This window comes from Arachis stenosperma, chromosome 10, assembly GCF_014773155.1.
Source record: "Arachis stenosperma cultivar V10309 chromosome 10, arast.V10309.gnm1.PFL2, whole genome shotgun sequence".
NCBI classification, from domain to species: domain Eukaryota; kingdom Viridiplantae; phylum Streptophyta; class Magnoliopsida; order Fabales; family Fabaceae; genus Arachis; species Arachis stenosperma.
The window spans coordinates 9,325,828-9,338,800 of NC_080386.1; the positions used below are offsets into that span (position 1 = coordinate 9,325,828).

The window sequence follows — 12,973 nt, forward strand, 5'->3', positions numbered from 1 at the left end:
ATTTTTGTGTCTTTGATAGTATCTTATCTTATCCTATTCTCAGAACCAAATGTTACTTTAGTTAATCTTTAGAGTACGGTTTGATTGTCAAATTTTAATTTATTATCATTATTATAATAAATTATGGATGATCTAAGAAATTTATTTTTTTATTAATTCAAATCCTTGGTCAAGACTTTGTTTAATTCATTATAATCGTAGAGCTCAAATTCATTACCATAATCGATAGCTTTGTTACTCAATATCCATTTAACAAATGCTTTGTTAATTATTATGATAATCACATGTGAAAGAAAAATTATAATATTATATTTATCTATATCTCATTGACAAATATACAATAACTATAATTATTATAAATTTTCAAAATGAATCAATTCAATCATCGTATCTCTATATTCACCATTTATATATATAATTCAATAAACTAAATCTATTAATCTTCATCTAGTGATATATATATATATATATATATATATATATATATATATATATATATATATATATATCAAATCACTAATATTTTAATTTTAATGATTCTACGATTAAAAATAATTTAAATTAAAAATATTTAAAAAATATATGTTTTATTATTACGATTTCTATCGTAATTATTTGTTTTTAATTTTAATTAAAGACACTATCATAAATTATAATAACTTATTCTTTTATTAATAATAATAATAATAATAATAATAATAATAATAATAATTATATTATTATTATTATTATTATTATTATTATTATTATTATTATTATTATTATTATTATTATTATTATTATTATTGTTCATACCTTGGCCCAACACTAAAAGCCCGGGATTCAATAAGGCAAAAAGGCCCAATCCAAAGATTGGCTCCCTCTCGCGACCGACTTTCACCAAAGAGGTCGGTTTCTACACAAACTCCACTAAAAGGAAGTTGGGAGTCAGATTAGCTGGCAGATAGCACGTATTCAAATAAGTAACTGCCCCTAAAATCTCTCAATCCACTTCCAGGAGTCAAATCCTAACCTCTCTAAGATAAAGAGATGGTTATCCTCCTTAAAAGGTGGAATCATTCCAACGGTGGTTATATGCTCACCACTATAAGTACACTGACAACTCTCAGGTATTCCTAAGTTCCCATACTCTCTAAACCTACTGAGACCCTTGCTAACTTAGGCATCAGAGTGTCTTTGCAGGTACCACCCCCTTCTCCTTCCTTCACACACAAGTCGGATGGAGGCCTCACGCGCGGGATCAAACTTGCAGGCTTTCTTACCAGGACGATTGGGCCAACTGTGCGAGCCCGGTCCATCAACCTCTGGTTACCCAATGTAACGTTGGCGCCATTGTCAGGGACCTGAGAGATCATCAGTTGATGGCGAACAACTAACCCGAAGATGGTCATGCCACAACCGATTCAGAAAAAGAAAATCTGAACACAGGAAACAATGAGGCGGACATGAATTTTCACCAGGAAGCAAATGACCAACACAAAGAGGGTACCTCTGGGGTAAAAACACAAAGGTAAATTCCTCTGAAGGGCGTGAATCAAGAAAGGAAGGACCGCCCCATGCAGCTGAACTAATGGGATTGGTCTATGACCACCAAGGACATTTAGAGCAGCTAGAACAGGAATTAGAACGACAACGAGAGGCGGAGAGGAACCTAAGGAAAGAGATAGAGCGATGAAAAGAGTTAGAAGAAAAATTCTTGAAGCTAGAATCTTCCCTTAAATGCCGGAATTCTCGCAGTGACTGAGAATATTCATCCTTGGGGAAAGACGATCCGTTTAGTGAGGATATAATGAGGGCAAAAGTTCCCAGGAACTTCAAGAGCCCTGATACGGACCTCTATGATGGGACCACAGATCCAAAGCATCATCTAAGTAACTTTAAGAGTCGGATGTACCTGGCCGACGCTTCTGATGCCACTCACTGCAAAGCTTTTTCGACCACCTTGACGAAAGCAGCGATGAAGTGGTTCGACAGCCTCCCTCTAAGGTCGGTCACGAGCTTCGACAACCTCTCGCGGAAATTCCTGATGCGGTTCTCCATCCAAAAAGACAAGGTAAAACACGCACTGAGCCTCCTGGGTGTGAAACAGGAGGTCGGAAAGCCTTTGAGAAACTACATGGAAAGGTTCAACAAAGCGTGTTTGAAAATTCAAGACCTGCCCACGGAGGCAGTAATCATGGGCCTCGTAAATGGACTCAGGGAAGGCTCCTTCTCTCAATCCATATCAAATAGGCACCCTACCTCCCTGAACGATGTATAGGAAAGAGCTGAAATGTACATCAACATGGAGAAAAATGCTAGACTACGAGAACCGAATTGGCGGCCTGGACACTCTCACCTGTCGAGAGAAAAAGATAAAGAATCCAAGAAGAAATAGGAGATTGGCGTGGAAAAGCCGAGGAGATATCACTCTTACACTTATCTAAAAGTTTTCCTAGTTGATGTGTATAGGAAAATTTGCCACACTGAAAGGCTTCCACCCCCTAGGCCCATCAAGAACAAAAAGGGGGGAAGTCGTAGCGATTATTGCGAATACCACAAGATGTATGGCCATCCTACCAATGACTGTTACGACCTCAAAAATGTGATAGAAAAGCTGGCCAGAGAAGGTCAGCTCGACAGATATCTCGTAGAAAGATCGGACAATCATGGAAAAAGGAAGCGAGATGACAGTGATCAAAGAGACCCACCACCACAGACCCCAAAGAGACATGTACACATGATCTCAGGAGGATTTGGAGGAGGAGGGCTCACCAAGTCATCTCGCAAGAGACATTTAAAGCGGGTCTACCATGTCGGGAACGAGACTCCCGATCTCCCAACCATCTCATTCACCAAAGAGGATGGGCAAGGGATCATTCCCGGGCATGACGACTGACGTGAGCGGAAATTGGCAGATTAAGAATTATTTAGAAAAATGGCATTGCGAGTACAGTTCTTAACCGGTAAAAATCCACTTATCAATTTAGAAAAGAGTTGTCACAATTTTTAGAAATAAAATACTGGGAGTATGAGTCCCAGGTCGTCTCCCAACGAGTTGCAAGAAGATGTGCTATTTTATCAATCAGAGGTTTTCCAAATGGATTTTGAGTTTGATGAACAGAAAATTAAATTAGAGAATTTATATGATTTAAATAAAATCTTGACCGGGAAAAGATTAATTGGAAGTTCTATCCTTGTTGGAATTTTGTCAAGATCAATTAATAATTAGTCATTATTTTCATTTAGTTAACCATCAACGAATGAAGGAAAGTCAAATTAAAAGTCAACTTCTATTCACAAGTCCTAATCCTCTCCCTTGGGAAGAATTAGAGTTAGTGACTAACAAGCCAACCAACAATGAACCAATTACAATTGAACTCTTGAGTATTCCAACTCAAGGTTCTCCTTTTAATCAACTCCCAATCAAGTTGGGGAACTACTCCATCATCATAAATGTAGACTTCACAAAATCAATGGGGGAAATAAAAAGAGACATAATAAACAATAATGAAAGAGATTAATTAAAAGTGAAAATAGTTTTGTATTAATAAACTCTAAAAATAATCCAATATCAACTCTGGACAAATTATGAATATGGAAGAGTAAATGAAAAGTAAATAACAAACTATAATGACCAGTTCCGGAGGTAGACTCTTCTCAAAAGCCAAAGCCAAAAAATCTTCAAATCCTAATTTATGAATGTCAAAAGAGAAAACCTAGGGGAGGAGTAAAATCAGATCTAAAAAACTAGAAATTATGCGGAATGACTTGTTCTCTTGTCTTGGCATGTTCCCTGGCTCTAATTTGTGCTTCTGGGCCGAAAACTGGATTGAAACGCGGCCCAGAATCTATACCAGCGACTTCTGTAATTCTGCAGATCGCGCACATCACGCGACCACGTCGTTCACGCGTTCGCGTCACTCAGCATTTCCCGTGCCACGCGTGCGCGTCGTCCACGCATTCGCGTCACTCGTGCAGCTTCCAATCCTCGCGGTCGCATCAGGCACGCGAGCGCGTCACTGTGATTTCTTCCATTTCGCGCGGTCGCGTGAGCCATGCGTCCGCGTCACTTCTCGCTGTTCATCTCCTCAATTCTTTGTGTTCCTTCCATTTTTTGCAAGCTTCCTCTCCATTCCTTACGCCATTCCTATCCTATGAATCCTGAAACACTTAACACACAGATCACGGCATCGAATAGTACGAAGGAAAATAAAAATATACAATTAAAAGGTTTTTAGGAAGCAAGTTTTCAATCATGGAACATTTTCAGAAAGGAATTGTAAATGCATGCAAATTATATGAATAAGTGGGTGAAGACTTGATAAAACCACTCAATTAAACACAATACAAATCATAAAATAATGGTTTATCAATGACCTGGTGGTGATAACCATGATCTTGGCAAATGCCAATATCCACATAACCTTGGTGGACCAAGGGAGCTCGGCGGACATCCTCTTCAAACCCGCATTTGACAAGTTAGGGTTGGATGAAAGGGAGCTAAAAGCTTACCCGGACACCCTGTATGGACTAGGAGACATACCAATAAAGCCAATAGGATACATCCCCCTCCACACGACCTTTGGAAAGGGGGAAAATTCCAAAACTCTGAGCATCGACTTTATAGTCGTCGATATCGGGTCAGCGTTTAATGCCTTAATCAGCAGGACAACCCTAAATCATCTCGGAGCAGTTGTGTCAACCCCTCACCTTTGAATGAAATTCCCAATGCCTACGGGAACAGCAACGGTGCGCGGAGACCAAAAATTGGCAAGAAAGTGCTACAATGAAAGCTTGAACCTCCGAAGAAAGGGCAACAAAGTTCACACCATAGAGGTCGAAGGGGTAAAAGCTAAAGAAGAGTTGCGGCCTCAACCGGGGGAAAAATTGAAGAGGTTCAAATCGGAAAAGAAGAAGGGAAAAATACCAACATAGGAGCCAGTCTAGATGAAGATTTAAGACAGAGGCTGATAAAGCTCCTGCGAGACAATTCCGACCTCTTCGCCTGGAAAGCTTCCGACATGCCAGGGATAGACCCTCAACTCGTGTCCCACAAGCTTTCAGTACACTCCGGATCACAACCAGTACAACAGCGCTGGCGTAAGCCTGGACCAGAATGAGCTCAAGTGGTGGAAGAGCAAGTACAAGCTCTCTTGGAAGCCGACTTCATCAGAGATGTCAAGTATCCGGCATGGCTAGCAAATGTAGTGCTAGTCAAAAAGCAAAACGGCAAGTGGAGGATGTGCGTCGATTACACCGACCTGAACAAGGCATGCCCCAAAGTCCCATATCTACTTCCCAGTATTGACACCTTAGTAGATGCGAGCTCAAGGTATCAATACTTGTCGTTTATGGATGCTTATTCGGGATACAACCAAATTCTTATGTATAAGCCAGATGAAAAAAAAACCTCATTCATCACACCTAGAGCAAACTACTGCTATGTGGTAATGTCTTTTGGATTAAAAAATACTAGGGCCACATACCAAAGGTTGATGAATAAAGTGTTCGCTCCCCCACCTCGGGAACTTAATGGAGGTCTACGTTGATGACATGCTGGTGAAAACCAAGGAGGAGACTGACCTCTTGACAGATCTCTCGCAAGTTTTCAACACCGTAAGGTTACATGGGATGAGACTAAATCCCACAAAATGTACCTTCGCGGTGGAGGTTGGAAAATTTCTAGGGTTCATGCTAACACAAATGGGGATCGAAGCAAATCCCAACAAGTGTAAAGCTATTCTAGAAATGAAAAGCCCGATTTGCCTAAGAGAGGTTCAACAATTGAACGGCCGACTCGCTGCCCTTTCCAGGTTCCTGGCGGGATCAGCACTAAGATCCTTTTCACTATTCTCTCTACTAAGAAAAGGATGCCAGTTCGAATGGACTCCGGAATGCGAAGAAGCATTCCAGGAGTTCAAAAGGTTTTTGAGCCAGCTTCCAATTTTGACTCGACCCATAGTCGGGGAAGAACTCGTCCTGTATCTGTCAGTAGCAGACAAAGCTGTAGCATCAGCTCTAATGCGAGAAGATGAGGTCGGGCAACATCCTGTGTACTTCACCAGCAAAGTTTTGCAAGGCCCTGAACTAAAGTATCAAAAACTTGAAAAGTTTGCATACTCCTTAGTAGTAGCCTCACGCCGATTACGGCCTTATTTCCAAGCACACACAATAAAGGTGCGAACGAACCAGCCCATGAAGCAGATCCTTCAGAAGATGGACATTGCGGGCAGAATGGTTCAATAGGCAATAGAGCTCTTCGAGTTCGACCTGAAATACGAAATTCAGACGGCAATAAAAGCCCAATGCCTCACCGACTTCATAGCAGAATATGCAGGAGATCAAGAAGAAAAATTCACTACATGGGAGTTATATGTAGATGGATCTTCCAACAAGGTTGGAAGCGGTGCAGGCATAATACTGGTCAGCGAAGGGGGAACGCAAATAGAAGTCTTCCTCAAGTTCAAGTTTCCAGCTTCCAACAATCAGGCAGAATATGAAGCCTTGATTGCAGGGTTAAAGCTGGCAGAAGAAGTTGGTGCAACCAAAGTAATGGTATTCAGCGATTCTCAGGTGGTGACTTTCCAAATAAACGGAGAGTATCAGGCCAAAGATCCCAACATGAAAAGGTACTTGGACAAAACCTTGGAGCATCTTATGCACTTTGAAGAGACTGAGGTCAAGCATATAACTCGGGACCTCAACAGCAGGGCAGACGCCCTCTCCAAGCTTGCAAGTACCAAATCAGGAGGGAACAACAGAAGCCTAATCCAAGAAACTCTCCCCGAACCCTCTGTGGTCAAAACAGAGGCTGTTCAAGATGTCCTTGAATTCACCGGGTTAGACCTCGGGTGGATGAAGCCCTTAGTCGAATACCTGAAATTCGACATCCTCCCCAAAGAGGAAAAAGAGACCAAAAAGATCTGGAGGGAAGTACAAAACTACACACTGGTAAAAAATATCCTCTATAAAAGGGGAATATCAACACCACTACTAAAGTGCGTCCCAACCTCAAGGACAACTGAAGTGCTAGAGGAGGTTCACAATGGAATCTGTGGGAGCCATCTTGGGGCTAGGTCGTTAGCCAAAAAAGTAATCCGAGTTGGGTTCTACTGGCTGACCTTACAAAAAGATTCCACAGAATTTGTGAAGAAGTGCCAACCATGCCAAATGCATGCAAACTTCCATATAGCTCCCCCCGAGGAGCTCATTAGTATAACTTCCCCATGGCCTTTCGTAAAATAGGGGTTGGACTTGCTAGGACCATCCCCCCAAGCACCGGGGCAAGTAAAGTATCTAATAGTGGGAGTGGATTATTTCACAAAGTGATAGAAGCATAACCATTGGCCACCATCACCGCTCAGAGAAGTTGAAAGTTCCTCTACAAGAACGTTATCACCAGGTATGGAGTACCTCACTCCATCACTACCGATAATGGAACTCAGTTCACCGACTCAACCTTCAAAAACCTGGTAGCCAGCATAAAGATCAAACATCAGTTTACATCGGTGGAACATCCACAAGCAAATGGACAAGCCGAGGCGGCAAACAATGTCATACTTGCAGGGTTGAAGAAAAGTTTGCAGGACGCAAAGGGAGCCTGGGCTGAGAAGCTCCAACAAGTACTTTGGACTTATCGGACCACACCTCAGTCTGCCATAAGGGAAACACCCTTCCGACTTGCTTATGGCATAGAAGCCATGATACCAGTCAAAATCAACGAGCAAAGTCCAAGGGTGAGCTTCTACGACGAGGTTGGAAATATACAGGGGCACAAAGAAGAACTTGAGCTACTCCCCGAAGTCCGAGAACAAGCCCAAATTAGAGAAGCAGCATTGAAACAAAGGATGACAAACAGATATAACAAAAAGGTCATTCGAAGAAGCTTCGCCCCAGACAATTTGGTTTTGATCAGAAACGACATAAGAGTCAACAAGTCTGGGGAAGGAAAGCTTGTCGCCAATTGGAAAGGACCATACAAAATTAAAGAGGTCTTAGGAAAAGGCTACTATAAAGTGACCGACTTAAACGGCACTGAACTACCTAGGTCATGGCATGCTTGTAACATGAAAAGGTACTATAGTTAAAAGCGAACTCCACTCCCTGATGTACTCTTTTTCCAACTACATGATTTTTTCCCAAAGAAAGGGTTTTCCTGAAGGGGGAGTTTTTAACGAGGCATCAAAATGGAGACTAAGGGGCAACAAAATTGTCAAAACCCTTAGTAGCAAAAAAGTACCTTTACAAATAAATAAAGATATTTTTCCATATCTCTTTGCAAATTCCTTTTAATATTTTCACTCTCTCCACGAAACACGTCGACTTAAACTCGACAAAACGTGAAAATTCCATGAACCGGTCATTAGGATAAAACGACGAGGTACAAGTCGGTGTAAATATGTTATAAAAGCTGATCATGTAATAACTCGGAGGCCAGCCGACTTATGAGTCGGAGAACCCGAGAAGAAACGAAATGCGTCGCAAGAATAACCTAAGTTACGAAAACTCAATAAAAAAGAATTGAGTACGAGGAATATCAAAAAGAGATAAGAAAATCTATCAAAAAACCAAAGGCAGAAACTGTCCCCAAGTCTTAAGAAAAACTTAGACAAAGGACAGCCGGCCAAAGTAAAAGTTTTTCCAAAAAACAAAGGGTTTTTTTTTCAACGAAAAGAAAAAGATCAAAACAAGGTTTTTCAAAACCTAAAGAGAAAGCATGCAGGTCAACATAAATATAACCTAAAACCCTTATCCAAAAAAGGATATTTTTAATTTTGTTTACGGCCACAAAGGGCCAAGAAGTGTTAGAAAACAACCACCACAATAAAACATAAAAATTGTTTAAAAACGAGGGACCCATAGGTCGGGCCCCCATAGAGCCATCATAAATTAATTGGAAGAAGGAAGGTTACCACCATCAAGAGGAAGATCATCGCCAGAGCTAGGAAGAGCAATCGGAGCGCCATTAGGACCGGGGGGAGAAGTCAGAGCAGCACCAACAGAGGACGGGGCAGGAGGATCGGAAGCCTTCGAGGAACTCGGGACATCTCCTGGTCGGGGAGGGGACTCTATTATCCTCTGACCCCGAATTTTTAGCTCGGATTCAGACACAGGTCGGGGAGGAGAAACAATAGCCCCATCAACCACGACTTTATCAGGATCCAAAGGAGAGAGATCCAGGTCGGGAGCAATAACCCCGACCTGTTCCTTAAAGATCCTCCACGCCTCCTTGACTCCCTCAGCGACGGAGTCCTCCAGCTCCACATAGGCATCCCGAGCTCTCACCAAATCCTTTTTCACCTCTTTAAGGTCCTGGAACAAGCTCGAATAGCTCTGCTCCGCTTTCTCCTTCAGACCCTCTGCCATGGCACACCGGCCCATCAATTTATTCTCCTCCTCCCGAAGACTATCCCTCTCCTCCTTCAACCTGGCAACCTCCTCCTTCAATCTCTTCTCAGCTTCTTGATATAAAAGAATCCTCCCCTCTAGCTCTTCAACCCTCAGGGATGAGCCCAAAGAGTTGAGGGGAGTCTTCTCAAAAATATCCAAAAGCTTAGTGCACACCCACGCCGCCCTAACACTCCCCTGAACCAGAAGATTAAGGTGGCTTCAAACGGAAGCATCATCCATACTTATACGAGTATGAGGATAGATGTAATTCCGAACAAACTGAGGCACATCAGACTTTGCTTCACCTTTAAAAGAAGAGCTAGACCCTGAAGTCTTGCGCTTCTTCAGCTCTGGCTCAGGGGAAGATCGAGGAGGATGGGAAGGAAGAGAAGAGGTGAAAGAGGATATGACAATAGGTCGGGAGGGGGTCCCCAGGTTGTGAGGAGGAGGGCCAGCTGCCCTGGCACCACCAACCCTGGCGCGGGACCTCGCCTTGGCCTCCTGGACTCTTTGGTAAGATTCTCTGAAATTTTTCTTCGCCATCTCTGCAAGAACCATTAGATAATAAAGTCAATAAACAAGTCGGAGATAAACAACTCGGACAATTACTCGACAAAAAACATAAACAAATAAGACGCTACCTAATTGGGCCTGGACAAAGGTCGGAGACTCCTGGAGAAATTTTTTCGTATCCAGATAGGGGGCCTTCCCCCATACTTCTCGGAGGAACCCCATAATGGCCATCTCCACCTCGTCCAAATCATCCAAATTATATTTTTCACAAGGAAAAGCCTCCAGCCAATATAAGGGAAAGCGGGGAGAAGAATTTTGGTCCAGAAAAAAAGGTTGGTGAGCCTCAACAGATCGCACTTTAAAAAAGAAATTTTTGAAATCATGAAAAGATTCATCAAAGAGGGTGAAAACTCTCCGGCCTTGTATAGCTCGGAAAGACACCTATTGTTTTTTGTTATTTTGTCCACTAAAGGGCTTGGTCATGTGAAAGAGGAAAAAGAAAATCCTCAAAGAAGTCAGAAAATTCAGTGCATGGCTGAGAAATTGATAAATTTTCAAAAAACTCCAAGAGTTGGGATGAAGTTGGGTAGGGGCTATCCGGCAATGAGATAGAACGGCTATCTCAAAGTCAGAAAAAGGAAGAAGAACGCCCAAACGGGTGAAAAAACTCTCATACATAAAAATAAAATGAGGGTCTTCCTCAGAAGCTCTTCCAAAATAAACCCAGTCTTCCGGACCCGGGGCTATCAGTTCATATCTTGACTCATCATCATCAGAAGCACAAATCCTATGGTGCGTACGAAGATCGGTAATGTAGTCAGTATCCACAAGGGGTTCTTCCCCAAGAACAGTAACATCAACCTATTGAGCGAGGGACTCTACAGAAGACATCTTTTGTTAAAAAGAAAAGGATCCCGAAACATACAAAGGGGAAAGGAAAAAGGATCAAAAACAGGGTCTCTAAGGGACCTGGGGTTAGATCCTTAACAAAATAGAATCACTAAGCCTACGACCAACACTCCTCTCAAAACAAAAAAAAAAACATGCAAATAAAAGCATTTGTAAAAGAGGATAGGAGAAAAAACTGACCTTTACTTTCAAAGGATCAGATGTACAATAGCAGTTGAACGAAGAGAAAAGAAGCCTTCTTTCAGTGCAGAGTGCGTAAGTAAGTTTTCAGAAACGAAACAAGGGAAGAGGAGGATAAGTATTTATAAGCACGTTAGGGGCATAAAGGTAAAATGACACAACCATTTAAGAGTTGCACCGTTACCAATGTAACCGCCTCCGCGCATAAATGCTCAAAACTCTAAGAGACGCAACGTTTGATTAGACGCGACGGTTAAGGAAATTTGAATCACGTCGGCTCCTGAAAATCACGTCGGTTCTTCAACAAGTCGGCTACGACCCCGAGTTGTATACTCGAACCCAACTCATGAAATAGCTTGGACTCGAGTATGAGCACTATTCATACCCTGTCCCAACACTAAAGGCTCAGGATCCAATAAGGCAAAAAGGCTCGATCCAAAGATTGGCCCCTCTCGCGACCGACTTCCACCAAAGAGGTCGGTTTCTACACAAACTCCACTAAAAGGAAGTCGGGAGTCAGATTAGCTGGCAGATAGCACTTATTCAAATAAGTAACAACCCCTAAAATCTCTCAACCCACTTCCAGGAGTCAAATCCTAACCTCTTTAAGATAAAGGAACGGTTATCCTCCTTAAAAGGTAGAACCACTCCAACGGTGGTTATGAGTTCACCACTATAAGTACACTGACAACTCTCAAGTATTCCTAAGTTCCCATACTCTCTAAACCTGCTGAGATCCTTGCTAACTTAGGCATCGGAGTGTCTTTGCAGATACGACGGAGGCCTCACGCGCAGGATCAAGCTTATAGACCTTCTTATCAAGACGATTGGGCCAACTGTGCGAGTCCGATCCATCAACCTCCGATTACCCAACACAACAACAACAACAACAACAACAACAACAACAACAACAATAATAATAATAATAATTTATGATAATATTTTATCAGACACACTTATTTTTAACAAAAAGTCTTAATTAATTTCTCCGCATCACATTTCCATTGAAAAGGCACTCTGATCCACGTCCAAAATTAAGAGTCAACAACCAAGAAAAAAGCTTTAGTCAAATTGTGAAATTTATTAGAGATGAATTTTTCAAAGATAACTTAAATAATGTGTTATACGTTATCGTGGATTTTTATAATAATAATATTTTTTTAAATATCAATAACGTTTTATATTATTACTATAATGGTATAAAATATTAAAATAATTAAATATTTTTGTGTTTCACACTAAAATTATTCATATATAAAAATTAAACTCTGTTAAATAACTAATACCCAACCAACCAAATGAACCAATTACTAACTAACTTATTAATAATTAATAATTTTAAATTTTTAAATTATCATTAATTAATAATTATTTAAATTATTTTTTAAAAATATAAAATTAATAAATATTTATTATAATTATTTAAAATTGACTAATTAAAAATTATTTTAACTATACTTTTTCATAAAAAGTTTTAGCCTAAAATTGTAGATTGTAAAATTGAATCACCACTAAATAATGAAACGATCCTAAGTATCACAACTCATGTTTTAACAGATTCTTCTTTTTTTTCATCTCTACTCACAATTAGGATTGGCAACATGCATCTTATCCATGGATATTCAACCCGTTCCTATCAGATGGAATAAGATTGTCAATTTCATCTACAATAGATAAAATAAAGTGCGAATAAGGTTTTCATGTGAGTCGAATAGAGTGGGGATTAAACCTCAACCCTATCCGACTAATCCACACTATATATATATATATATATTAAGTAGGTGATGAATTAAAGATTTTTCACTAAATATAAAAGATCCTTAACATTAAATTTCTTTTTACATAAAAATCAATTCTATTTTAAATTATCATCAAATTTATAACAATATTATATTTTTTCATAACTCGCGAATAAAATTGAGTACTCACAGATTAAAAAAATAAAACAAAAATTAAAATATTCTCAATTTACAAATAAAATAAAATTAAATTTATATAA

The 12,973-nt window shown here is 40.4% G+C and overlaps 1 protein-coding gene across 1 annotated transcript; it reads left to right on the forward strand.

Moving 5' to 3' along the window:
- Positions 1-1,789: 1,789 nt before the first annotated feature.
- On the forward strand, positions 1,790-2,260 carry LOC130956722 (uncharacterized). The gene has a single exon (XM_057883725.1). The coding sequence runs from the start codon at positions 1,790-1,792 to the stop codon at positions 2,258-2,260; it is 471 nt and encodes a 156-aa protein (XP_057739708.1).
- The last annotated feature ends 10,713 nt before the right edge of the window (positions 2,261-12,973 follow it).